This window comes from Pongo pygmaeus, chromosome 6, assembly GCF_028885625.2.
Source record: "Pongo pygmaeus isolate AG05252 chromosome 6, NHGRI_mPonPyg2-v2.0_pri, whole genome shotgun sequence".
Lineage (NCBI taxonomy): Eukaryota > Metazoa > Chordata > Mammalia > Primates > Hominidae > Pongo > Pongo pygmaeus.
This window is the reverse complement of record NC_072379.2, coordinates 71,336,648-71,363,524: the sequence shown is the minus strand read 5'-3', so window position 1 is coordinate 71,363,524 and position 26,877 is coordinate 71,336,648. Positions and strand designations below refer to the sequence as shown.

General features: G+C 34.1%; 1 protein-coding gene across 2 annotated transcripts in view; it reads right to left on the bottom strand.

The window, feature by feature from the left end:
• The window catches only part of AGMO (alkylglycerol monooxygenase), a 417,125-nt gene that overhangs the window by 219,948 nt on the left and 170,300 nt on the right, over nt 1-26,877 (bottom strand). For both annotated transcript variants that reach the window (XM_063667515.1, XM_063667516.1), the window contains exon 6: nt 16,081-16,176. In XM_063667515.1, coding sequence (XP_063523585.1) covers nt 16,081-16,176 — 96 coding nt within the window. The remainder of the gene's footprint in view (nt 1-16,080; nt 16,177-26,877) is intronic.

Sequence of the window (26,877 nt, the reverse complement as noted above, 5' to 3'; positions counted from 1 at the left end):
GTGAGTATGATTACTGTTACTTAACAGATTTGGAAGCAAGGTCAGAGAGTCTAAATAAGTTTAGCAAATAGTCATATTCATTCATTCATTCAAAAAACAGTCTCTTTTAGGTTCTGAGAACAAAGCAGTAAACAAGTTGGACAAATGCCTAATGAAACTAAAATAGGACAGATTTCTCTTTGATTTCAAAATGTATACTCTTATTCATTATGTCATACTACTCTCTTAAATGTTCTCTTCTTCAATTTGGCAAATTAATTTCCATCATGTTCCTTGTGTCTAAGAGCTTAAATTCCATCCTTTCACAACAGATATTTTTTAATAAAGATTCATGAAATTTTAGACAGTCCAGCTTCAGGTAGCTCAGTAAAACTCTTCCAACTTTGGTTCTTTATTTTCCGTTGGGAAAGAGTCACTACAACCCAGCAGATTCTCAAAGGAGGGTGTGATCCTAAAATTGTTAGTGACAAGGGTGCCAGTTCAGGTCAGAAGACTCAAATGGACCCTTTGTTTGGAATACATATACACACACACACACGTCTATTCCATATAACTACATATGTACACATATGTGTATATATGGAATATACATATGTGTGTATACATGTATGTATTCCACGTGTGTACACGTACACATACACATGTGTGTGTGCATGCGTACACGTGTGTATGTGTGCGCATGAGTACACATGTGTGTGCCCATGCGTACACGTGTGTGTATGTGTGTGCATGCATACACATGTATACACGTGTGTGTGTGCACATATGTACACATGTATATACATATATGTATATGTATATGTGATCCTAAAATTGTTAGTGACAAGGGTGCCAGTTTATGTCAGAAGACTCGAAAGACCCCTTTGTTTGGAATACATATATATACTTATATGTATATTACATTATATTTCCATAAACACTACAAATGCATACATGAATAAGCAAGGTGGTGATGAATTATCTGAAAAGGTAACTATAGAATAGAAGGAAAGATTATTTTACAGAGAACAAGAAATGTATAGGATTTCCATTAAAGATGGGCTACAAGAGAGAAAAAGAAGCCAAAGGTGACATCAACATTTGATCTTGATGTTGACTTCAGAGAAATGGAAGCAAAGTAGAAGAGTAGATGATTTACGGTGATGAAAGTCATAATAAAATACATTTTAGATATGCTGATTCAGGGTAGTAGCAAATATTTCTAAGAATATGTGAAGTAAGGTATTGGAAACATTGATTTGAAACCCATAAGCATCTTCATTAATATTTAACACTAGCAATAATTATCAACAATCAATAGATTTTTTTATTTAAATACAATGCTTATTAAAATTTATGTGTGTGTATATTTGTATGTGAAATATGTTTACATATACACACAAACACTTACATAATAAATGAGAAACTTTTTTTGCTATCATGGAATTCGGAGAATAATGAGAGAGACAGAGAGTTAAGCAACAAATACAACAGAGTGGCATAAGAATTAAACTTCACTATTATTATTAATAATTAGATGCTTCCCATGTGCAGAAACTAATGTGTTATCTAATTTATGTCTCCAAACAGAGCTCGTGCTCCTAACTCTTAACTACCAATATGGAAATAGAAATACACACAGAGTTAGTGTAAAGAAAAGTGCATCGAGCTCTTACTAGGAGGTAAAAGAAAGATGTTGCAGAGGAAGTGGTAACTGGGTTGCGTCATGAAGAATGTTTTAAAAAAGGTTATCACAGAGAGAACATGTGCAAATACAGATAACCCCCAAGTATTTCAGGAAGCAAATAGCAGTGCAGTTTAGCTCTACTGGCTGACTTATGGGATGGGATGGGAGTTGTAAAGAAGCATCATTTTCTAAGAGCCCTGAAATCTATTAATGAATTTAAGGGTTTTGATTTTATCTTAGGGACAAGAGAAAGTCATTTAAGAATTTTTTTCTCATGTTAGGAGTACCGTAATATTATTTGGGTTCTAAAATAATTGTCACAATTGTTGTATGAAAATATATAGGAGAGGGCAGAGTGTGTAGGTGTAAAAAAAACAGAATTCTGTTGTAACCACCTATGTAATTGAAGGATTATAAATTCAGGTAGGGCAATAGAGATGGAAAGGGCAAGAGGTATTAACGAACTATTTAGGAGGACAGCTCAACCAGTGTATAATGACTGTTTTAAGAGTGAATGAACTAGTTTACAGTCCCACCAACAGTGTAAAAGTGTTCCTATTTCTCCACATCCTCTCCAGCACCTGTTGTTTCCTGACTTTTTAATGATTGCCATTCTAACTGGTGTGAGATGGTATCTCATTGTGGTTTTGATTTGCATTTCTCTGATGGCCAGTGATGGTGAGCATTTTTTCATGTGTTTTTTGGCTGCATAAATGTCTTCTTTTGAGAAGTGTCTGTTCATGTCCTTCGCCCACTTTTTGATGGGGTTGTTTGTTTTTTTCTTGTAAATGTTGGAGTTCATTGTAGATTCTGGATATTAGCCCTTTGTCAGATGAGTAGGTTGCGAAAATTTTCTCCCATTTTGTAGGTTGCCTGTTCACTCTGATGGTAGTTTCTTTTGCTGTGCAGAAGCTCTTGAGTTTAATTAGATCCCATTTGTCAATTTTGGCTTTTGTTGCCATTGCTTTTGGTGTTTTAGACATGAAGTCCTTGCCCATGCCTATGTCCTGAATGGTAATGCCTAGGTTTTCTTCTAGGGTTTTTATGGTTTTAGGTCTAACATTTAAGTCTTTAATCCATCTTGAATTGATTTTTGTATAAGGTGTAAGGAAGGGATCCAGTTTCAGCTTTCTACATATGGCTAGCCAGTTTTCCCAGCACCATTTATTAAATAGGGAATCCTTTCCCCATTTCTTGTTTTTGTCAGCTTTGTCAAAGATCAGATACTTGTAGATATGTGGCATTATTTCTGACGGCTCTGTTCTGTTCCATTGATCTATATCTCTGTTTTGGTACCAGTACCATGCTGTTTTGGTTACTGTAGCCTTGTAGTATAGTTTGAAGTCAGGTAGTGTGATGCCTCCAGCTTTGTTCTTTCGGCTTAGGATTGACTTGGTGATGCGGGCTCTTTTTTGGTTCCATATGAACTTTAAAGTAGTTTTTTCCAATTCTGTGAAGAAAGTCATTGGTAGCTTGATGGGGATGGCATTGAATCTGTAAATTACCTTGGGAAGGATGGCCATTTTCATGATATTGATTCTTCCTACCCATGAGCATGGAATGTTCTTCCATTTATTTGTATCCTCTTTTATTTCCTTGAGCAGTGGTTTGTAGTTCTCCTTGAAGAGGTCTTTCACATCCCTTGTAAGTTGGATTCCTAGGTATTTTATTCTCTTTGAAGCAATTGTGAATGGGAGTTCACTCATGATTTGGCTCTCTGTTTGTCTGTTATTGATGTATAAGAATGCTTGTGATTTTTGCACATTGATTTTGTATCCTGAGACTTTGCTGAAGTTGCTTATCAGCTTAAGGAGATTTTGGGCTGAGACAATGGGGTTTTCTAGATATACTATCATGTCATCTGCAAACAGGGACAATTTGACTTCCTCTTTTCCTAATTGAATACCCTTGATTTCCTTCTCCTGCCTAATTGCCCTGGCCAGAACTTCCAACACTATGTTGAATAGAAGTGGTGAGAGAGGGCATCCCTGTCTTGTGCCAGTTTTCAAAGGGAATGCTTCCAGTTTTTGCCCATTCAGTATGATATTGGCTGTGGGTTTGTCATAAATAGCTCTTATTATTTTGAGATACGTCCCATCAATTCCTAATTTATTGAGAGTTTTTAGCATGAAGGGTTGTTGAATTTTGTCAAAGGCCTTTTCTGCATCTATTGAGATAATCATGTGGTTTTTGTCTTTCGTTCTGTTTATATGCTGGATTACATTTATTGATTTGCGTATATTGAACCAGCCTTGCATCCCAGGGATGAAGCCCACTTGATCATGGTGGATAAGCTTTTTGATGTGCTGCTGGATTCTGTTTGCCAGTATTTTATTGAGGATTTTTGCATCAATGTTCATCAAGGATATTGGTCTAAAATTCTCTTTTTTTGTTGTGTCTCTGCCAGGCTTTGGTATCAGGATGATGCTGGCCTCATAAAATGAGTTAGGGAGGATTCCCTCTTTTTCTATTGATTGGAAGTCAGTGGGGCGATTCTTCAGGGATCTAGAACTAGAAATTCCATTCGACCCAGCCATCCCATTACTGGGTATATACCCAAAGGACTATAAATCATGCTGCTATAAAGACACATGCACACGTATGTTTATTGCGGCATTATTCACAATAGCAAAGACTTGGAACCAACCCAAATGTCCAACAATGATAGACTGGATTAAGAAAATGTGGCACATATACACCATGGAATACTATGCAGCCATAAAAAATGATGAGTTCACATCCTTTGTAGGGACATGGATGAAATTGGAAATCATCATTCTCAGTAAACTATCACAAGAACAAAAAACCAAACACCGCATATTCTCACTCATAGGTGGGAATTGAACAATGAGAACACATGGACACAGGAAGGGGAACATCACACTCTGGGGACTGTTGTGGGGTGGGGGGAGGGGGGAGGGATAGCATTGGGAGATATACCTAATGCTAGATGACGAGTTGGTGGGTGCAGCGCACCAGCATGGCACATGTATACATATGTAACTTACCTGCACATTGCACACATGTACCATAAAACCTAAAGTATAATAATAATAATAATAATAATAAAAGAAAAAAAAAAAAAGAAAAGTGAGAGCCCTAAAGGCGATAACTTTAGATAACTTTCCCACTGTTCAGTAGATTATGCATATTTAAAATATGATATGATTTTTAAAGCTGCCAAATAATTTAGTTGTATAAGAATCTAATGACCATTTGAGAGATATGAAGCTATTTCTAGAAATTAATTTAAGGAGAAGATTAACATACATAATTCTTAGACCAAAGCAAGTTCCTTAAGTATTCTATAGCAAATAGGATTTCACTCTACAATAGTGAAACATTTAAACTATGTGTAGCAATTAATAAAAATTATTGGAAAATGTATTGAAAATATCAATAGCCTAAAGTGCAAGCAGGATATAACAAGTGGTGGGCAACATTTTTATTTCCTTTGGAAATTTAAAATATCCTTATATTAATAAAAGTTTATATCACAATTTACAATTTAGGAGTTATGGACAAAACAGTGCTTCAACTTATTCTAGTCATTATCTTAGAGCTATAATTATGGATTCATTATCAATCTAAGCTCTACTGGAATGCTGAGATTTCAGTTCTGATTGGTATTCTAGGTACAATTTCTGGATGCTAAAGACTAGGAAAAACAGATAACATGAGTTGAGCTTCCTTTAAGATTCATGAAATCCTAGAATAACTTCTCAATTAGATAGCTAAAAGCAGCAAGATCTTTTGGAAAGCGGGTGTTGTAAAGAATCATTACTGAATATAACACCAGCTATAATAGGCAGAAAAATGGTAGTATAAATTCATGAGATAATAAATAAAACAATTTTTCATCAAAGGCAAGAAAATTTATGACCTTACTAGAATTTGTATCCTCAACTCCTATTATTTTTACCAGACACAAAATTAGCTCCAGAAACATAGCTAATTCTCTCTCTAACCTTAAGATCATCAACAGTAACTTCAGAGTGGAATTAACTGTGCTGAATTATAGATTGACAACAGATTTAATAGTGTTTAATTTTACTATAGGTCAGAAAACATCATCTATGCAGACATGGAATTTTCAATATAAAGAAATGTCATCATCATGAATAATTGAAATGAAATTTACTGTGTGACTCATTGATACCAAGAATAAAATCTTTCAAATCTGTTGCCGTTCAAAAAAAAAAAAAAAAAAAAAGAGTGAATGGTTGTGTTATTAACAATTATGCCAGAAAAAATAGGTACACATTGCGGCTGTTCCAAGCAAGCTGAGACATATGACACCCTAGCTGTAAGAGATATAAAATCAATGATACAGGATTTCAGAGGAGGAAAGGAGAGAGAATTGTTTACCAGGCTTTGAATCACGGTTCTGCTACTAACTAGCTGTAACAACAGTAGGCAAGTTACGTAACCTCTGTATAGTTGTTTCCTCACTTTGAGTGGGGACCATGGGTTGTGTGATAATTAAATAAGTAAATACATGTAAAATATTTAGCATAATGACTAACACATGGTCTGAGCTATATAGTGGTCTGTTCTTAACAGAGGAAACATTTTCTGGGAAGGGAGAATTTGAGTTGAGCCTTGAAGAATGTATGGAATAATAGCATATGGAAAATATGAAAACAAGAGAAAATGAAAGATTGGGTATTAAATGAATTTGAGAAATGGAAAATGGTCCCGTTTTATTGAGCTGCACAGTATGGAAAGTAATGAGACATAGACCAGGAGATATAGTGGGTAGGTGGTACACAAAGAACATGAAATGAAAGGAATTTAGACTTTATTCAGTTAGCAATAGAACATCACCGAAGTATTTTCATCAGGGCTGGCCTCTGAAAATAGGTTAGATTTTAAGATGGGGGAAGTAAATGTGGGTAAAGTATACACAATTATTTGGTACAGGAAGAATTACAACTGATCTTGGCCTTAGCCAATGACCTTGATCTTTTAACTCTACCATATCAGTTCTTTATGAACTCCGCTGCCACCCACCAGGGTCTAAAGAGTGAAACCCAGATAAATGTATTGTTTGAGGAAAAAGTGTGACAAGTGAATGAATTATGGTCAAAATTTATCTCCCATGCATGCTGTGTTGCCTTATATAAATCATAGAATATCAACGTTCTTAGCCTTAAAAGGAACGGGGTTTGATCACAGAGTTTGATGAATATAAAAAATTTAGTTGTCTGACTTTCTATTAAATTTCTGGAATGGTTTCCTGCTGCATATATGTCTACCCATACCCTTAAAATAAAGCCCCATTACTGAATTCATTCTTTACAACCTGTAAAACTTTAATTATCTTTCAGAGATTCAAATTATTTTGTGAGAATTAAGTGAGCAATTTTTGCTTGGCACGTACTGGATGCTTAATACACGGTGGCTATTTATTACAACATTAAGATCAGAAATGACCATTGTAGAGGGAAACTGCATAGTGTAGTAGATTAGAGCAAAGAATATGGAGTCTGACTACTTTGTACAAACCCTAGGTTTGACACTTACTAATCATATGGCCCAGGGTGAGTTACTCAGTATATTTACTTGGAGGTAATACCACTACAAATTCTAATGAGTTGTTATTGAAAATTTAATGTGAAAATACTTCCTGAAAAATAATGAATACTGGATAGGCTCACAATAAAATAAATAATAAATAAATAAATAAATAAATAGAAATGATACTCATTAAATTTTCTTTGGAATATGTCAGTCCAATTCTCAGTAACTATAAGTAACTGAGAATTCTTGGGCTGAGACCACTGTAACTGTGCTTCTAAACTTCGGTCCTTTTAAAATATATTCTTCAAAATTAGCTACTTCTTCATGAAGAAAATTATAACTCTTTTTCCGCCATTTAACTTTTTTTTATTATGTACATAAGACTAGGATACTTAGTCTTATGTGTAGTAACAAGATACTACAAGAATAGCAATAGATTCTCACTAAATGTCTGTGGACCACAATAATTGAAATATTTTAAAAAATACATTGAACTTGTCATATGTAACAATCTGTACATTAATCAGTTTATAGATCAAAAAAATAAATAACAAAAAAACCCTAAACAATGTACTTTATGATTAGAATCCCAAATTTTTATAGTTAAGAATGCAATTTTTTTCCCTAAAGTAATTTGGGGATTCATTAATTATTTAAGTCTTAAATTTGATGCATTTATTCATATTAATAATTCATATTAAACAAAATATCTATTGCATTAAAATTATGTCACAAAATGTATGTGAATAATCATGATGGCTAAGAGTGGTTAGTAAGTGACATACAGTAAAACAGGTATCTAGATTTCAAAAAAGATAAAGTAACAATACTGAAAACATTTTTTAGTACTTTCTATGTGATAAATTACAAGTAAGTAATATCATTTCTATAATGTAAACTGCATCTTTCATTTTGTGGCCTTAGGGATTAAATTGCCTGAGTTCAACTCCAGATTTTATTTGTTACTATGACTATAAACTTGGGCAGAGTTCTTTACCTTCTTTGCCTTCTTGTGCTTCAGTTTCAAGCATTTTTTTAATTGTTAGATTGAAACATGAACTACATTTTTTAATCCTCACAACAATGTATACACTATGGTTGAATGTCCCCTCCCAAACTCATATTGAAACTTATTTGCTATTGTGACAGAGTTAAGAGTTGGGATCTTTAAGATGTGATTAGGTCACAAGGGTTTTGTCTTCATGAATTTATTAATACTATTACTGCCTAAATGGGGAGTGAGTTAGTTATTTGAAGAATGGGCTCCTGTTAAAAGGATAAATTTGCACCCTATTTGCTCTCTGTATTGCATGATTGCTTGCCCTCTGCCATGTTATATCTCAGCATGAAGGCCCTTAACAGATGCCAGTACCTTGATCTTCGACTTTGTAGCCTCTAGAACTTTGAGCCAAATAAACTTCTATTATTTATAAATTACCCAGTCTGTGGTATTCTGTTATTGCAACAGAAAACAGACTATGACACTTTGTATTGTTATTATCCTCATTACACATAGGAGGAAACTGAAGCACAAGAAGGTAAAGAACTCCGTGCAAGTTCATAGGCACAGTAACAAATAAAATCAGGAGCCAAACTCAGGCACTTTAATCCCAAAGGCCACAAAATAAAAAATGCAGTTTACATTAAAGAAATGATTTACTTATTTGTAATGTAAATTGTTTTTTAAAAAAGCATGAGATGACTAATTGTGTGTTTATAATATTCATATTAAAGTTTTTATAATCATAGTATATGAAATATTAAAAAACATCTCCCAGGCAACATATTTCTTTACACAAAATAAATATTTAATTTGATAACAAAGATGTGCCAACTAGATAAATAATTCCAATACATTTCCTATCTACACAAATGGTGAAATAACAGCTACAGAAATTTAATATTCACTAAACATGTTTCTCTACAATCATTACTTAAAATTCATATCACAAATAGTATATATTTTTTTCTTTCTTGATGTGTTATTTAAAAGATAAATAAAATGGAGATAGTTACCTAAAAAACATGTATCTTTACACATGCATGGATCTTGAGTAAATTTAATATAATTTTGAAGATTAGATAAATACTCTTAGACTTCCATTAATTTTGGATACTAAAGGGCAATAACCAAAACACTCTATTATCTGTGTCCTCAGAAGTCAGATCTTTTAAGTCTCTGCTCATTCTGCTACCACTCTGTTGCGTTTGCTGCTGTAGAGTAAAATTTTTCTATTCTTCTCTCTATCTGTTAGCTTCTGAAAACTTCTGGTTTCTATTATCTCATTGTATATATTACTTCATAATTCTGCTGCACATTTCTTATGCTTTCTCATTTTGCACATTGCATCCTTGCAGCTCTCTTGTACTCTAATTTCTATTGCCCTTTACTATTTAGGTCTCTCATAAATATATCTCCAGACAAAAGGACTAATTGGGGCAGTTATTTGAGTATAGAGTGTTGCTGAGAAGAATTTATTTTCCTGATAGCTTGTCAATTACATCACTGAATGGGCAGTGTATGCACTAGGTTAGGAGTCGTAGGCCAAATTTAAGGATACCAAAAGTGACTGGAAATATAAGGGGGAAATCCTAGAAAGACAGGGACCACGGAAAGGGAGCCATAATATCTGCATACAAAGTGCCCTCAAAGCCTGGCTGACTCTTAAATTACTCATATGTAGGGCAAGACAGTAAGAAACCTGATGAAAAACTCGGAGGTTGAAAAGTTGTAAAATTGCTGAGCAGAGATTTCAATTGCTGTCTGGTGCTAGCAAAAGAGAATTTAGAGTTCAAATCCTGCCAAGTGAGAGGGGCTTTGTAAACACCTCCAGCATTTCATTATTAAAAAAAAAAAAAAAAAAAAAAGACAAGGCTTAACCTAAAATTGAAGATCACCAAGGTTAAGGAATATGCCCTAAGGCTAAAGGCAGTGCCAAAAATCCCCACATATCCTAACAATGTATAAGTCAAAGTCTCCAAAAATACAGGGTAGTTAGCCAATTATTTCACCACCTCCTAGAATAATAATAAGGAATGGTCAGATGGATAAAACAGAATCTAGAGTCTTTACAACAAATCTGCCATAATGATTTACATATAATATTAACAATAAATTACTGGATGTACAAAGAAAAAACACAAATGCGATTCATATCAAGTAAAATAACAGTCAATTGAAGTAGACCTGAATATGAACCAGATATTGGAATTAACAGACAAGAATTTTTAAATAATTATTACATTTAGGACATAAAGGCAAAATAGTCACAATAAGTGAAAGAGACTCTCAGAAGAGAAAAAAAACTGTTTATTAAGAAAAGCCAAATTCTAGAACATAAATGTATAATATCTAATGTGAGAAATACACTGAATGGATTCAAAAGCAGCTTGGAGAAAGTAGGCAAAAGATTAAATAAACTTGAAGACAAATTAATGTAAGTTATTCAATCTGAATACAAGAGAAAGTAAAATCTTAAAAATTACAGAGCATTTCTGATCTCTAAGGTAGTACCATGCAAAATACACATGTATTTGATGTTCCCAGAGGGGAGTGAAAGGAGAAAGGGACAGAAACAATGTTTAAGAAAATCGCACATGTACCATAAAACCTAAAGTATAATAATAATAATAATAATAATAAAAGAAAAAAAAAGATTTAAAAAAATTATGCCCTTTTAAAAAATTTTAATAATAAAATTATTTTAAAAATTAAAAAAAAAAAAAAAAAAAGAAAATCATGACCAGGACCCCTTAACTCCAAATTTGATTTTCAAAGCACATACTTGTAAGCCCCAGATTAATGTTTTTTAAATACCACAGTGGCACATTATAGTCAAACTGCTAACATTTTAAAAGGAAGAGAAAAATTTTGTAAACATCTAGCAATGAAAAGACACATTACCTATGGTATAACGATGATATGAAAATTGAATTATTAGAAAAAATAAAAGTTTAAAGACAATGAGATAAACTTTTTAAAGTACTGAAAAAATGCAACAAAGGAATATCCATTAAGAATTTCATATTCAGAAAAGTATCTTTCAAAAATTAAGGAAAATATGACATCTTAAGGTAGACAAAAACTGAATACATTTGTTGCTACAGGTCTGCATTACAAAAGATGCAAAAGTTATTCAGTCTGAAAAGAAATAATAACGGATGAAAACTTAGGTTAATGGAAAGAATGAAGACTATTAGAAGGTAAACATCTGGGCAAATAAAGAAGATTAACTGTTTTATCTTCTTGATTCCTTTAAATATAACTGACTAATTAAATCTAAAATAATAAAAACAATATTTTGGAATTTATTTATTATTTATTTTTTATTTTTTTTTAGATGGAGTCTCACTCTGTCACCCAGGCTGGACTGCAGTGGCATGATCTTGGTCCACTGCAAGCTCTGCCTCCCAGGTTAATGCCATTCTCCTGCCTCAGCCTCCCAAGTAGAAGGGACTACAGGTGCCTGCCACCATGCCCGGCTAATTTTTTTGTATTTTTTTGTAGAGACAGGGTTTCCTCATGTTAGCCAGGATGGTCTCGATCTCCTGACCTCGTGATCCACCCACCTCAGCTTCCCAAAATGCTGGAATTAAGGCGTAAGCCAGTGCACCCAGCCATATTTTGGGATTTATAATGTGAAAGATTAGCATATGTGAGAATGCTAGCTAAAAGGTTGGGAGTGCATAGATTGAAATATATTACTATAAAATTCTTACATTTATGATAAGTATTATATTAATTCAAGGTAAGATATGATAGGAATGCATATTTAATCCCTAGAATAGACACACACACACACACACATGCACACGAAGAGAGGGAGAAAGGTGGGGGGAGAGAGAGAGAAAACAAGACAGTAGAGGATGCCTACATTTTACTTTAGCCACTTCTGTCTTATACCATCTAGCTCCTTGCCAGAGCAATAAGGCAAGAAAAAAAATACCACAAATATAGGGGGGAAAAAAAAGAAACAAAACTGTCTTTATTCAAAGACCACAAAGTTATGCATGACAAAAATCCTCGAGAAAATTAAATTATTTTACAAATGTGTGAATAATGCATCCTTTAAAGCTATGATAATCAATAAATTGAGGAACTGGCATGAAGGGAAACAAATACATCGATGAAAGTGAGTAGGAGTCTAAAAATAAATCTAAACATATGTGGTCAACTTTTTCTCAACAAGTCATCAAGTACAACTAATGGATTTTTTTAAGTCTCTATAATAAATGGGGCTATAGTTAGTGGTTACGTACATAGAAATCAGGCATCTTGATTCTACCACATACCATATGTAAAAGTTAATTCAAGAATATCACAGAATAACAGTAAAAGTTAAAACTCTGAAATTTTCAAAAGTAATCCTAGAAGACTACCTTTCAGAGTTTGTGGTAGTCAAAGATTTCTTAGAGAATATTTAAAAAAGAGATAAATAAAATAGTGAACTTCAAAATTTAATATTTCTGTTCATGAAAAGTCATCAGTGGTGCAATCTCAGCTCACTTCAAGCTCTGCCTCCCTGGTTCATGCCATCCTCCTGCCTCAGCCTCATGAGTAGCTGGGACTACAGGTGCCCACCACCACGCCTGGCTAATTTTTTTGAACAGGCTCACTCCTGTAATCCCAGCACTTTGGGAGGCCAACACAGGCAGATCACAAGGTCAAGAGACCGAGACCATTCTGGCCAACATGGTGAAACACCATCTCTACTAAAAATACAAAAATTAGCTGGGCATGGTGGTGCGTGCCTGTAGTCCCAACTACTTGGGAGATTGAGGCAGAAGAATTGCTTGAACCCAGGAGGTGGAGGTTTCAGAGAGCTGAGATGGCACCACTGTACTCCAGCCTGGCAACAGAGTTTGACTCTTTCAAAGAAAAAAAATATCATTGAATCATTCGGTTCAAACCTTCAATATCAAAGAATTAAGTTACTTATCTGCTACATTTCTCTACTCAAGCATTACATGATATATACATAAACAATGTGATAATAAATTTAAGATAAAACAAAGCTAACAGTGTAATAGTATCATTATACGATTGCTACTGTACTATGAAAACTCAGCTAACACCCAAGTAACACCTGACATCTAAAAAAATACTTAAAACATTCCACAGTTTTAAGTTAAAAACATGTATTAAATAACAAGGTTTTCTTACTATCTTTAGTGAATTCACAAGAAGAGACGATAACTGAATATGTGCTGCAGAGGCTTTAGATCCATGAACAATACACAGACAAAAATATAATCACAAAAATTAAGCAACAGAGTAGAGTTTCAAGCCAAATGTTTCATAACTTTCAAAAAAAGAGGATGACAATAGATCTTGTTGTTTGTTTTTCTTTTCTTTTTTTCGTTTTTTTTTTTTGGAGGTGGGCAGAGAGTCTCGCTCTGTTGCCCAGGCTGGAGTGCAGTGGCATGATCTTGGCTCACTGCAAGCTCCGCCTCCCAAGTTCAAGCAATTATTCTGCCTCGGCCTCCAAAGTAGCTGGGACTACAGGCGTGCACCACCACACCCAACTAATTTTTGTATTTTTAGTAGAAATGAGGTTTCACCATGTTGGCCAGGCTGGTCACAATCTCCTGACCTCAGGTGATCTGCCCGCCTCTGCCTCCCAAAGTATTGGGATTACAGACATGAACTGCTGTGCTAGGCCTAGACTTTGTTTATTTATCAAAATAACTCAAAAGTAAACAGAAAATTTCTATAAACTATTTAGTGTGTTTTATGGCCTATTTTTTATCTCACATACAGTCTTTCAAAAATGTGATTTTAGGTTTTTTTCCTTCCTTTTATTCTAATGTGATTGATTTTAAGAGAACCGAATCTTCTTCACTTTCAAAAAAATCAGTATCTTCTTAAGATCATAGTCCCCTTAGAGTGAGAACTGATTTTTATGGATGTTAGGAGAAGTGAAACAATTGTAAGAATGAAACTCCATTCAGGAATATACAGGGCTCTTTGGCTAACATTGTCATCTCTACAGCTCGCAAATCATTTCTGTCAATGGAGATCCAAGTATGATGCCCGATATTAAACAGTATGCAAGTGGCCTATAGGATTTCATACAATTTACAGTACAGGAAAACATAAAGTGAGTATTTTTCTAGACTAAAGGCTATTGTTTTCGGTTTTTATTTTTTACTTATTAATCTGTGTATTAACTCTTAATTGAAAAAAGCAAGACAAGCAAATGATAAAAATAATTTTTAAAAAATACTTAATACTCCTCCCACTGCAGTCCTCTATTCCATTTGTCTTCCTCTCCAGAAGCAGTCATGGTGTCCAGTCTCTTGGCTCTCCATCCTGAATTATACTACTATTTGTAAACAAACTATTCTATGTTGTATATAATAAACGAATGTAACTGCACAGTTGAGAAATATTTCAGAAATGTTTTCACGGTTAATAATACAATCTAAAATTCCAAGATCCAAACCATGAATTTCAGAAGATGTGTTCTTGCCTCCCATACAGCTCAACTGTAGGAACCCACACATAGTAAAGTATTTTGAAAAGCATAAAGTGTAACACAAGGGAGAGATTGTAAGCATTGCTTTTGAAGTGGAAATGAAGCCACTTGGAGGTTCTTGGCAAACAGGAATAAGTCTCACCAGTGGCTTTTCTCCACTCTTGCTTTACTTCATGAAATGGAACTCAAGCCCTAGCTCATGGCCTCTCAGAGGGACACAGGAAGAGGTGAAAGTGACTGAGGCACTATTGTTCTGTATCCAAACTAATACCTGACCCAACACACGGCGTGACCTGGAGCAGAGCTGCTATAAAATGTAATTCTCCCTTAACCCCTCCATGTAAATCATCAGAAAGCTTCCCTCCACTGATTTAAACAAATTTGGTCTTTGACCTCTAGAGTCAGAATTGGCCGCAACATCTCTTTCAGATGGTTGTGGTATTGAGTGTTTGATGTGTGTTAAGTATCATAAAACACAATACTATTTCATGATAGATCTTCAAATAATGCGACATATGTCCAAAGTCATGGTAACAGTCTCTTTATTCCAAGTAAATCGGTAGCATAAAATACTGCAGGTTAATGGAATAATGCACTTTGTTGTATCAAGATTTCACATATAATGAAGCTGTGATTTGTAGTGTTGTTCAACCAGTTGCAACACCTGTCAACATGCTTCCTCTAGTAACTTCAAAAGGCTTCCAATAAATACCAAATGTTTAAAAGAGTTCTTGTGTGTATAAGTAAGAATTTTTCTAGGTCTGTGATTTTTGGTATTTTAGCAATAGGATTGGTACAAATATTCATAAACCAATCAGCTGCTTAATAATCTATCTGCAAACATTCAAATCTGACAGTTTGAAATGCCATGGAAGACTCTAAAATTACATTTCTTCAGTTTTTTGGAAAAAAATTAACAGTATACTGAACAATTTTAAATAAAATTTAGTCTCTGTAGTTAGAGCAAGTTTTTCAATCAAAAATTATTTTCATAATTTCTATACAATTTTTAAGGATGTTTCAAGGAGTTTCAACAGATTATAGATATATTTATATATACACACATACATATTTTTATATCTCTAAATTGAAATGAATTTCAACATCTCTTGGTAAATAATGTTTAATAAACTGTAATACAGGAAGATACTGTATTGAATATAGTATTAAAATGTTTTGGCACTTAATAGTTCAAAAAATTGTTTTATTTAATTGAGACCAACTGGCCTCATTGCTTCTTATAAACTTTGCAATATATATTCAGTAAAAAGGAATAAAAATGAACAGATGTTTCTCCTTAGAAAAGGCAGACAAAGATTTTTCTTACACAATAAATCATCTGCTAGTGGATTTCCAGGACATTGCTTCAGGCTGTTTAGGTATAAAACTTACAAAGATAAAAAAAAGTTTTACCTCTGTGTGGATCCAAAATTGGTAAAGAAGATTGAACTGAAGATGAACAGCATATACTGAAGGGGGTATGAAGAGGGCCAGGGGAGAGTAGAAAATCTGAAAGAAAAAATTTTAAAAAAATTAATTTGCATATATGAATTCTCAATGCTTTGTTAATGGTTCAATATTCTGAATGCATGTTTCTTCAGCAAATATATCTCATTCTATATACTGTATATTTTATTGTCATGTTTACTTTGCAACATTAATTTTCCTCATGGTGATAAAGTTACAGACATGTTGGAGCTAAGGCCACTGGACTTTGATTTTGCATTTAATATTGTCTAGTTAAAACATTATATGTTGTGTGTTATTTCCTTAATTTTAAAAAGGTTGGATGTGTTTTCTGGAATTAAAGGGATTTTTTATGTACACACAAATACTCTATGTTAAAAAATGTAGGAATGGATGACTTTATACCTCTGACAGCTCCCAAATTCTGTATTATTACCTGGCATTTTCAATAATAATGTGAAATTATAATAAAAGAAATTAATTTCCTATAAGGAGAGGAGAGCATATACTTTTCCTTTTAACTTTGTTTTTGTATGATTGATTGATGGCATCACATCTCTTAATTTTTTCAAAGTTATTAGGAAAGAGGTATGATATGGTTCCATGGTGAAAACAAATTTTAAAGGTCCATATTACCTAATAAACAGAAATGCCTCTTCCTTGGAAAGACAACTTATGATTAAACCACAGAACTGGTTAGAATTAACTAATGAGCATGATCTGCTTGTTCTGCTAATGACTTTGATCCCCAAGAGTGGTTTCATGCTGGAAAGAAACATTTTATTAAATGAGAGACTAAATAACCTAATAAGAATAAAATGAATCTGACTTTCACTTTACATTTCTAATTTTATAGAGTTTATACTTCTGAAAGACTGGATGTTTTAAAAAACATTTCTTCTGAGTATTATAATTTTATTTAAAAATTATTTTATGATTTTTGTTCTCAGTTATGCGAAATGTAATTTCAAGGATGTTTAGCAATGACTATGCATGTAAAACTTGTCTAGTTCTTGTTTTGAAACTTGTCATAAAAATTTCAAATGTCATTATAAGTAGAATGTTTTTTTTAAACATAAATGTGTTATTAAGCAATGGATTTGATTAGCGAGCAAAAGAATACTGAGCTCTCATTCAAGAGATCAATTTTTAGTCCACGGTTCCACTAGAGACTTTCTCCGTGATACTCACTAAGTTCTTAAGCTTCTCTAGGCTTCAGGTTCCTGAAATTAGTGGTGGAGGGGAAAGCCATTTAAAATATAGTCATCCTTTTTGTTCCAAAAGATCTGTGATACTATGATTTGATTGTTTCATAATATATTAAAACAATTATCTCCCAACAGGTTAATAGCAAAATACTTGCAAAACATATATGGCCTATAATATAAGTCCTCTAAGTTGAGGAGTATTTTGGAATCTCCTCTTTGAGAGGTGAGAAAAATATGAAACAACTTTATTTTGGATGCTTAATAAGTAGTTCTGTTTGGAAACACTGTGCATAGCAGATGAATATTTATAGTTCATTATAATTTCCCAAAGTGTGGAGAAGTAGTCCCTTGAAATAATAACAGCTATTATGGAAAAAGTGGTTATAACATCAGATAAGTCGTGAAGTGGTAAATTAAACAACTGAAGTTTCTTTAACACAGGTCTTTTAAGAGGTTTTACCATGCTAATGTGAATCACAAGTCTATTAGCACACAGAATACTTTCTTGATGAGTTTTCCATAGGATTAGATTTTCTGAAAACTCATTTTATGAAACAGTGTGCTAAATCTTACATATCGGTAATATGAGGAACTGACCAATGGAAAAATAAGCTCACTATGAATTCCAAAATACCATATTTCTAACAAAAAATATAGGTGAGGAAATAATTCACATGAATCACATGAGTGATAATTTCTTATGATTAATACAGTTCTAGAAAAAGAATCTAATGACACAATCAAGGTTCTAATTTTTACGATTGAAAGCAGCTTAGTAAATGTGGTCCAGGTAGGAGAATTCTCACCTTTCTTCTCTACCTCCAAACTTTGCATTTCTGAATCCTATATAACTTATAAAACCAATTTAAAGGCCACTTCCATTATAAATCTTTATATGGTACTAACTTGACTGAAGAAATTTCTCCGTCCTCAAACTCAGAGTAACTTGGTAGCTGGATTAGGGACATGATACCCTTTACCAAATACATCCATATCTACCATGCATTCAAACCCATGTCATTCTGACTCTTAGTTTCTTTAGCTTTAAATTACACTGTCTACCCTAGATTATTTTATTGTCTTGTAGAAGTCATATATAATAAGGCTATAATGGAGAAAAACAACCCAGACCTATGTGTTTGAGGAAAGAATGAGTATAAGCCTGAAGGTGATCTAAGGCTAACAGACAGCAGATGAGTGGATTTTATTCTTTTACTAAGTGAACGTGGCGAGCAGGGGTTGTGTGAGACAGTATCATGAAGCAAGAAACAATATGGCATTTAGGGGGAGCTAAACATATTTGCTATTGTAGAAGGTGTTGGAGAGTAGTGTGGCTAGAAATCAGGCTGGACCATGGGATTTCTTGACAGACCTCAGGGAATCCATGAATCCCCTGATGCCACTATAACAACGTGTGAGCCTGTGTGCGTGGGAGAGTGTGTATTTTTCTCAAGAAACAATTGATAGCCTTCATCAGCGAGTCTTCGGTATGTCTGTGCCTCGCCACAGCCAACACAGAAAAAGAATTTAGACAGTGGCTACACCAGAGAAGGGAGCCATTTCAAGAAGATTGGGCATAAGGAAACAATTCACATCTTTTTAAGCAAGTAAGAGATAGAAAATATAAAAATATGTTTGGAACCTATTTCAATAGCCCAGAGAAAAGTGATGCATATTTAATCACAGCAGTAGTCATGGGGATGGAGAGATAGAGTACATGCAACAGATTTAAGGATTTGGCAGCTGTTAAACATAGGAGTTGAGAGGTATGTAGCAGTGTCAGAAGACACCCAGATTTCTGGCTTGTCTGTTGGTGATATTGTTCACCAAGAAGGTGAACAGGAGGAAGAATAGGTTGTAAAGTTCAACTTGGGGAATGTCGTGTTGGGGTCTATAAGGTGTATGTCCAGGAGGCTATTGAGTAAGACTTTGGAAATGTCTGACTGGAATTATATCTCAGGGAATCAGGAAGTGTCTTGGTTGAACTTATTGATATGGGTGTCATGCAAATATCAATTTTATTTAGCTTGCAGGTGTGTCCACAGTGGGAAGATAGCCAAAGATGCAACTCTATGAGAAGTCAGAAGGAGTTGCAGTAAATGAGGCTGAAACAGGACAGACTCAGCGGTGGAAAAGATCTGGTACCTAGCATCATCAGAGATGATAAGAAATTTTTAAGAGACAGAGAGAAGACTCCCAGTTAGGGTCCAAGTGAGACAGGAACTGAAAAAAAAGAAGTGAGATGGAATTTGCAGGGATGAATCAGCAGAACAGTAGGCCTAGAATGCAGTTCTCAAGTTCACAAACCCAAGTTAGTAAGTTTAGGAATCAGCCAGAGGAGGTAACAAAATGAAAAGAGGGATTACCTCTATGTTTCTCTGATAACAAAAAAAGGAGACAGCTGAATGTATTCCTTCAATAAAACAATGGATGAGGGATGAGATATTACCTGTTTATTTTTTTTAATGTGAGAGATCTTACTATATTTATGGCTTATTCAGAAGGAGCCAGTTGAAAGGAAGAGGGAAAATGCCAAGAGTATTTGATAGGACAAAGTCCAAGAGAAAAAAAACAATAAGGTAAGAGCGATGTCACCAACCTAAGGATTAGACCAACTGAAGAGAGGTGAACATTTTCTATAAAACTAGAGGTAAGAATGCATGTTTACTTGTGAGTTCATGAGTTTTAACTGAAGATGTATGAACAGGGAAGACCAGAGAAGGAAAACTGAAAAAAAAAAAAAAAAACTCTCACATTTCTCTTTGAGGTTTTAAATATGTTGAAGAGGCAGCAGTGGGGAAGAGATCTTGAGGAGACAGTGAATTTCTAAAGAGTTTCCCCAAGGTAGAGAGGAGAAAATAGGGCAGTCTCATGTTCACGGCTTGGTACGCAGTGTTTAGGGGTCAGCTGGATCTGAATCCATACATGGAGGGTCACCAAATTGCCAACCTGGTGCAAGAGGGAGCCGGCAGCACTCAGCAATCTGGATGTGGGAGTGAAGAGGGTAGATGACTGGATTTACTCATGGCCTGAAGAGTTCAAGGCACAGGATTTCAGCAGAGGATGCAGACTGTGCTTCACAGAGTCATGGAAATTAGGGTTCTTAGTTTGGACTGGGTAAGTAAAGCGAGGAGGCAATGACAAACAGAAGATGTAGGAGGTGAGAGAGTAAAGTACTCCACGAGTAAGCTGCTAAGCAAATGGCTGAACAGTAAGCGTAAAATTACTTTTAAATAAATGAAAAACAAAAAAACTTTTGAACTCTAGAATTCATGTCTACTTTATTTTAATAGTTCAAAAATATTTCATGAACGTTACTAATGTACATATTTCTAGGATTTTCATTTGTTTTTGTAATATTACTTTAGAGAAAAAGCAATTTAAAAAAATGTTCACCCGAATTCAGAAACTAAAGATTGAAGAATCAAATAGCATGTGCCACGTTCCTTAAGTCTATGATTAGTAATGACATAGATCAAAATTACCTGATTATAGATAGAGAGTGTTGATCTCTGTCCTTAAGACATATCTACGTAGATTTTATGTTTGAAATAAGAGTTTGTGTTTCTATTTAGAAAGTCATTATCTTTAAGTAACCTATGCCTATCTTTCTGGTCCCATTTCTATGCACTTAACCATTTCCTTTTTACCCCATTCCACCATTTTATACATCCTATATTCTAGCCACACTCATACTGTTATGAGTTGAATTGATTTTCACTAACATGCTATGGGAGACCCTGGCACCCAGTACCTCAGAATGTGTCCTTAATTGGAAACAGCACCTTTATAGAGGTAATCAAGTTAAAATGAGTTAATTAGGTGGGCCCTAATCCAGAAGGACTTGTCTTTTTATATACAAGGAAAATTTAGACACAGAGACAGACATGCACACAGTGAGAATGGCACATGAAGACGAAGGCAGAGATCTCAGTGATGCATCTTCAAGCAAAGGAATACCAAAGCTGCAAACCACCATTATTTAGGTGGGGGGCATGGAATTGAGTCTCCCTTATAGACCTCAAAAGGAACTAACCCTGCTGCCATCTTGATGTCAGGCTTCCAGATTTCAGGACCGTAAGATAATAAATTTCTGTTATTCTAAGCCACTTAGCTCTGGGTACTTTGTTACAGCAGCCCCAGGAAATTAATACACACACCATAGATTTTTCTTGTTATTCCTAACATTTATTATATTTTTCTATAATTTTGTGTTTTTACAGATGTTGTCCTTCTACATAATATTCTATCTACAACCTCCTCCATTGCAAAATTTTATTCATTACAGATTTGCTTCAAGCTTTATTTCTTCTGTGAAGCTTCCCTTGACCCATGGCGGTTCTCAGTGAAAACACTTCTCTCTAAAACCTTCAAAATTTGTGGCAATGGCTGTTCACTTACATGACTCCCTCCAAGCAAAACCATCACCTTGAGAACACAAGCTCACTTCTTACTTATCTTTACATCCCCAATCTCTGCCCCCATGATTGGCCCTGCTAGTCAAAAGTATATGTGGAAAAAAATGGGTGATGCACTATCATAATAAGAACAATGACACATAAAGGAGGTTAAATTTTTAGCCACTTGTATATTTTAAATATGTGGCAATAAGACAATGCAACTTTAGAGAGAACTCAATTTGCTTCCTCTTGTTTATCCTTCCTTAGGAGGACTATAAATGACTATCAAATCTCTGTAAAGAAAAATACTGAAAATCAGAGAATAATTTTATTTTTTACCAAATTGCAAAATGATTTTGAATATTTCTGTAAGCTACAGAATAATTAATTCCATTTTCCTGACACATGCTAGCATTATTCTTTGATACTAGCAATGATTCAAACTATCCAAGAGCCTCATTTCTTTAATGGACATAAACTTTGTCTTATTAGTCATCTTTAAATGCTGGTTGACGGTGAAGAAAGAATGCCTTGGAGTTCCGAGGCAAAGTTCTGAGAGAAGTTTTGTTTCTTTACTTCATGGGGGCTTAATGCATGCTTTCCTTTTGTGACAAAGAGTTATGAGAATTTATCCCCAGTGCATTCAAATGCATTACATCAAAGTTGTTAGTTTCTTGTATCTTTATTTGTTCACATTTGTCTTTGTATAAATCCAACTCCCACATATTGAAAAACAGTCTTTGCTTATGTAGTTTGGCAGGGAGTACAATGTAATAAAAAGATCTGAGATTTCACTAAGGTTTCTCTGCAATCTTATATGTAATATAAAAATAATGTCACACGTAAGAATCATACTTGATATGTTTCAGAGAATTTCCACACTCATAAATTAAAGTGATCTTCAAAATAACCATATGAGAAGGCGGAGTAAATATTAAGAGGTCTATTTCATATGCAAAATCACTGAGACTCAAACATTAATTGATCGGTTCAAATTAGCAAAGTGAGTAAACAACTAAGCTAGCGTGGGACTCAGTTTTCCTTATTTCTAATCAATTGCTATTTACTGTTTCCTAAATATAAATGAATATATTTTTAAATTATTATGCTCAAATATAATAAGATCATCATTGATTTATATATTCTCTATATGATAATGTAATAGTGGTTGTTTTAATGAGATTTTCAGAATTTGATGTTATAATTATATTTCTTTTCTTTTTTTTTTTTTTTTTTTGAGAAAGAGGGTCTTGCTCTGTCACCCAGGCTGCAGTGCAGTGGAGCCGCCATGAATAACTGTAGCTCGACCTCCAGGGACCAAGTGATCCTCACATCTCACTCAGCCTCCTGAGTAGCACCACCACACCTGACTGATTTATTTTATTTTTTGTAGAGACAGCATCTTGTGATATTTCCCGGGCTGGTCTTGAACTCCTGGGCTCAAGCAATCTGCCTGCCTCAGCCTCCCAAAGTACTGGAATTACAGGCGTGAGCCATCACACCCAGCCCAATTGTATTTATTTTTTCTGATGGTGGGTAAAATTTACCTTTTTTAGGGTTGCTAATATGTTATAAACATACTGTGCTACACTTATAAAATTAATTTCAATACCAACCTAGAGAACATAGAAATTTTAAAGGTGGAAAGACATGACAGAGCTAAAAAATTCACTCACTCTAGTAGTTTAACTTAAGTGCGTTTGTCATTAATTTATTATGCTTTGAGAGAAATACTAAATTCTTTGAAAGCAGTTAGCTCACTAGTTCTAGATGAGCTAGTGAGCTAACTGCTTTCAAAGAATTTAGTATTTCTCTCAAAGCATAATAAATTAATGACAAACGCACCCAGCCATCCCATTACTGGGTATATACCCAAAGGACTATAAATCATGCTGCTATAAAGACACATGCACACGTATGTTTATTGCCGCATTATTCACAATAGCAAAGACTTGGAACCAACCCAAATGTCCAACAATGATAGACTGGATTAAGAAAATGTGGCACATATACACCATGGAATACTATGCAGCCATAAAAAATGATGAGTTCATGTCCTTTGTAGGGACATGGATGAAATTGGAAATCATCATTCTCAGTAAACTATCGCAAGAACAAAAAACCAAACACCGCATATTCTCACTCATAGGTGGGAATTGAACAATGAGAACACATGGACACAGGAAGGGGAACATCACACTTCGGGGACTGTTGTGGGGTGGGGGGAGGGGGGAGGGATAGCATTGAGAGATATACCTAGTGCTGGATGACGAGTTGGTGGGTGCAGCGCACCAGCATGGCACATGTATACATATGTAACTTACCTGCACATTGTGCACATGTACCATAAAACCTAAAGTATAATAATAATAATAATAATAATAAAGAAAATTCAAAAAAATCAAAAAAAAAGAAAAAAATAAAAAAATTTAAAAAATTAAAAAAAAAATAAATAAATAAATATCTAACATGAAAAAAAAAAAAAAAAAGAAAATATCCTGGAACATTCTATCTATCACATTAGCTGCCCCTGAAATCATTATTGGGTATAATACTTGTATTTTTATTTTTTAATTGCTAATAAAAAATAATTGCCAATTAAAAAAAAAAAGCAGTTAGCTCACTATTTTCTGTTCAATACTAGCTTTATAGATAAAACAAATATGTTCAAATATATTTTATTGCAAAAGGTAAATAAATTATATATCCTATACTGTAATTTTTGGAGTGTCTATTAAATAAAAATATTTAAATAAATGACAGATTTAAATTATTTCACACATTGTGCCTTTTATTAGTTTCACATTGGCCTGACCCTAGTTAATTTAGCAAAAATATTTCCATTGCCAAATTTATTTTGACAACTATAATACTTTTTATTTCATTCATTTATGTAACATACATTTATTAACCACTAATTCTGTAGTAGACACATATATACTAGGTATACAGCAGTGAAAAATAGACTAATTGCTTTGAAAGTTTACAGGCCAACATAAATAACAATAATGAAAAGTATTAACTACTACAATAGATAAATGCAAGGGTTTTATGGAACCAAACAACCAAACAAATACCAAAATCTTCCCTGGGCGCAGTGGCTCATGCTTGTAATCCCACCACTTTGGGGGGTTGAGGCAGGTGGATCACTTGAGGCCAGGAGTTGAAGTCCAGCCTAGGCAACATGACGAAACCCTGTCTATACAAAATACACAAAAATTAGCTGGGCATGGTGGTGCCCATCTGTAATCCCAGCTACTCAGGAGGCAGAGGCAAAAGAATCTCTTGAACCCAGGAGGTGGAGGTTGCAGTGAGCTGAGACACACCACTGAATTCCAGCCTGGGGGAAAGAGTGACACTTTATCAAAAAAAAAAAAATTTTTTTTTGGAAGGATAGAACAATGAGAGGTAAAGGGAAAATAATTTTCCAGGCAGAGGTAATGGCATGTGCAAAGAAATAGCAATGCATTATGGCATGGTAGATTGAGAGAAGTGAAAATCATTAAATTGGAGATGGGATGAAAATGGGGTGTGTGGAAGATGAAACTGGAGAGACGAAACCAAGTTTTGACTAGCTCTGCATGTAATAAGGAGTATATTATATTCCTTTCTCTAAACTATAGGCAGATTTAGCTTCATTCGAATGGTGGTCTGAAAAGGAAACAGTGGGTGATGGGTTGAGGGATAAAGAATGAAAAAATGAAGAGTTTCTTTAAGATAATATCCAATTAAAAGTAATATTGGCTGATACATTTATTGCTTTTTATAATACTCTAGGATTCCCAGGAAACAATGTCTATTGTTGATGGCTCATTCTACTATTTTTTCTATAGTAGACATATAATGTATAGTGGCTCTGAGTATAAGCACGTACACATGCACGTGTAGCTGTGTTTTTTAATAAACTATTTATTTTATAATAGTTTAATATTTTCAGAAGTGTTGCAATAATAATAACTCTCTTAAAGTGTTGTCCTGTATCCTTTACTTGGTTTCCCCTACTGCTAACACATTGTTATGCTGCATTTGCCACAACTAAGAAACCCACAGGTACATTAGTATTAACCGAATTCCACACTTTATTTAGATTTCACTAGTTGGGATTTTGTATGTTTAATCCCTAATGTTCTTTTTCTGCTTTAGAGTTCCATCCAGATAAAGTATTTTCTTTTTCACGCACTTTAGTGGCTTTGCTTTGAATATAAAATTTCAGCATTCAAGTACTTTATCTATAATGTCAGGAAAAAACTGAAGTTATAATCCTGATACTGTTATATTTTATATGACATCCATGAATTTAAACACATTTTATTATTATTATTTATTTTATTATTAGCAAATTGGGTAGAGTATTATTCTTAAGACATGATAGTAAGATGTATAATCAAAGATTGAAGTGGCATGCAAAACCATATATTGCAGTGTATATGCAGTAAAGAAGTCTCACTTAAAATGACACTCTATCAATAGCCCTCTTTTTTGGTTAGTAATATTAAGCTTAAAATTGGCTTAAAATGCAAATAATACGGTTAGAAATTCTAGAAAGTCGAATTCTTATGTGTAACTTCTTCAAAAGTTCTGCTGTTCTAATTTTCGTAGTAATATGGAAGAAATATACTTAATTTCACATTTCAGTGTGAAATGAGCTTAATTTCACATTTCATTTCACAAATCAATTTTCTTTTCAGAGATGTGGCCCATTTATTATTTGTCCTAAAATACATTGTTACCTTGGTAACTGCTAAATTATAGGCCTTATGTAACAATGTTGGTGAGGAAAATCTTAACAAATGACTCAACAAAAATGAAGAGACCTGAAGTGTGCTTTATAATTTTGATGTCTAGAAAGTCCTCTTAGAAGCCTTTAACCATCACAGGCCCTTAAAACATCTCTCCTATCTTCCAAGGGACCTAGAAATGCTAGGTAAGAATCCAGGCTGATTTACAATCCCTATATCTCATTTCCCACCATGCGAGTTCCTGCATTCCCCTTCCAAAAATATTTAGCAGCTTGTCATGCATTCTCAATGTTCGTTTCCTTATTCAGCACATTCCCTAACAACATGGCATGAGTTTGTAAAGATAAATTATTCTGGCAATAAAACAAGTGTGAGCCTCATTTTACATAGATTTTT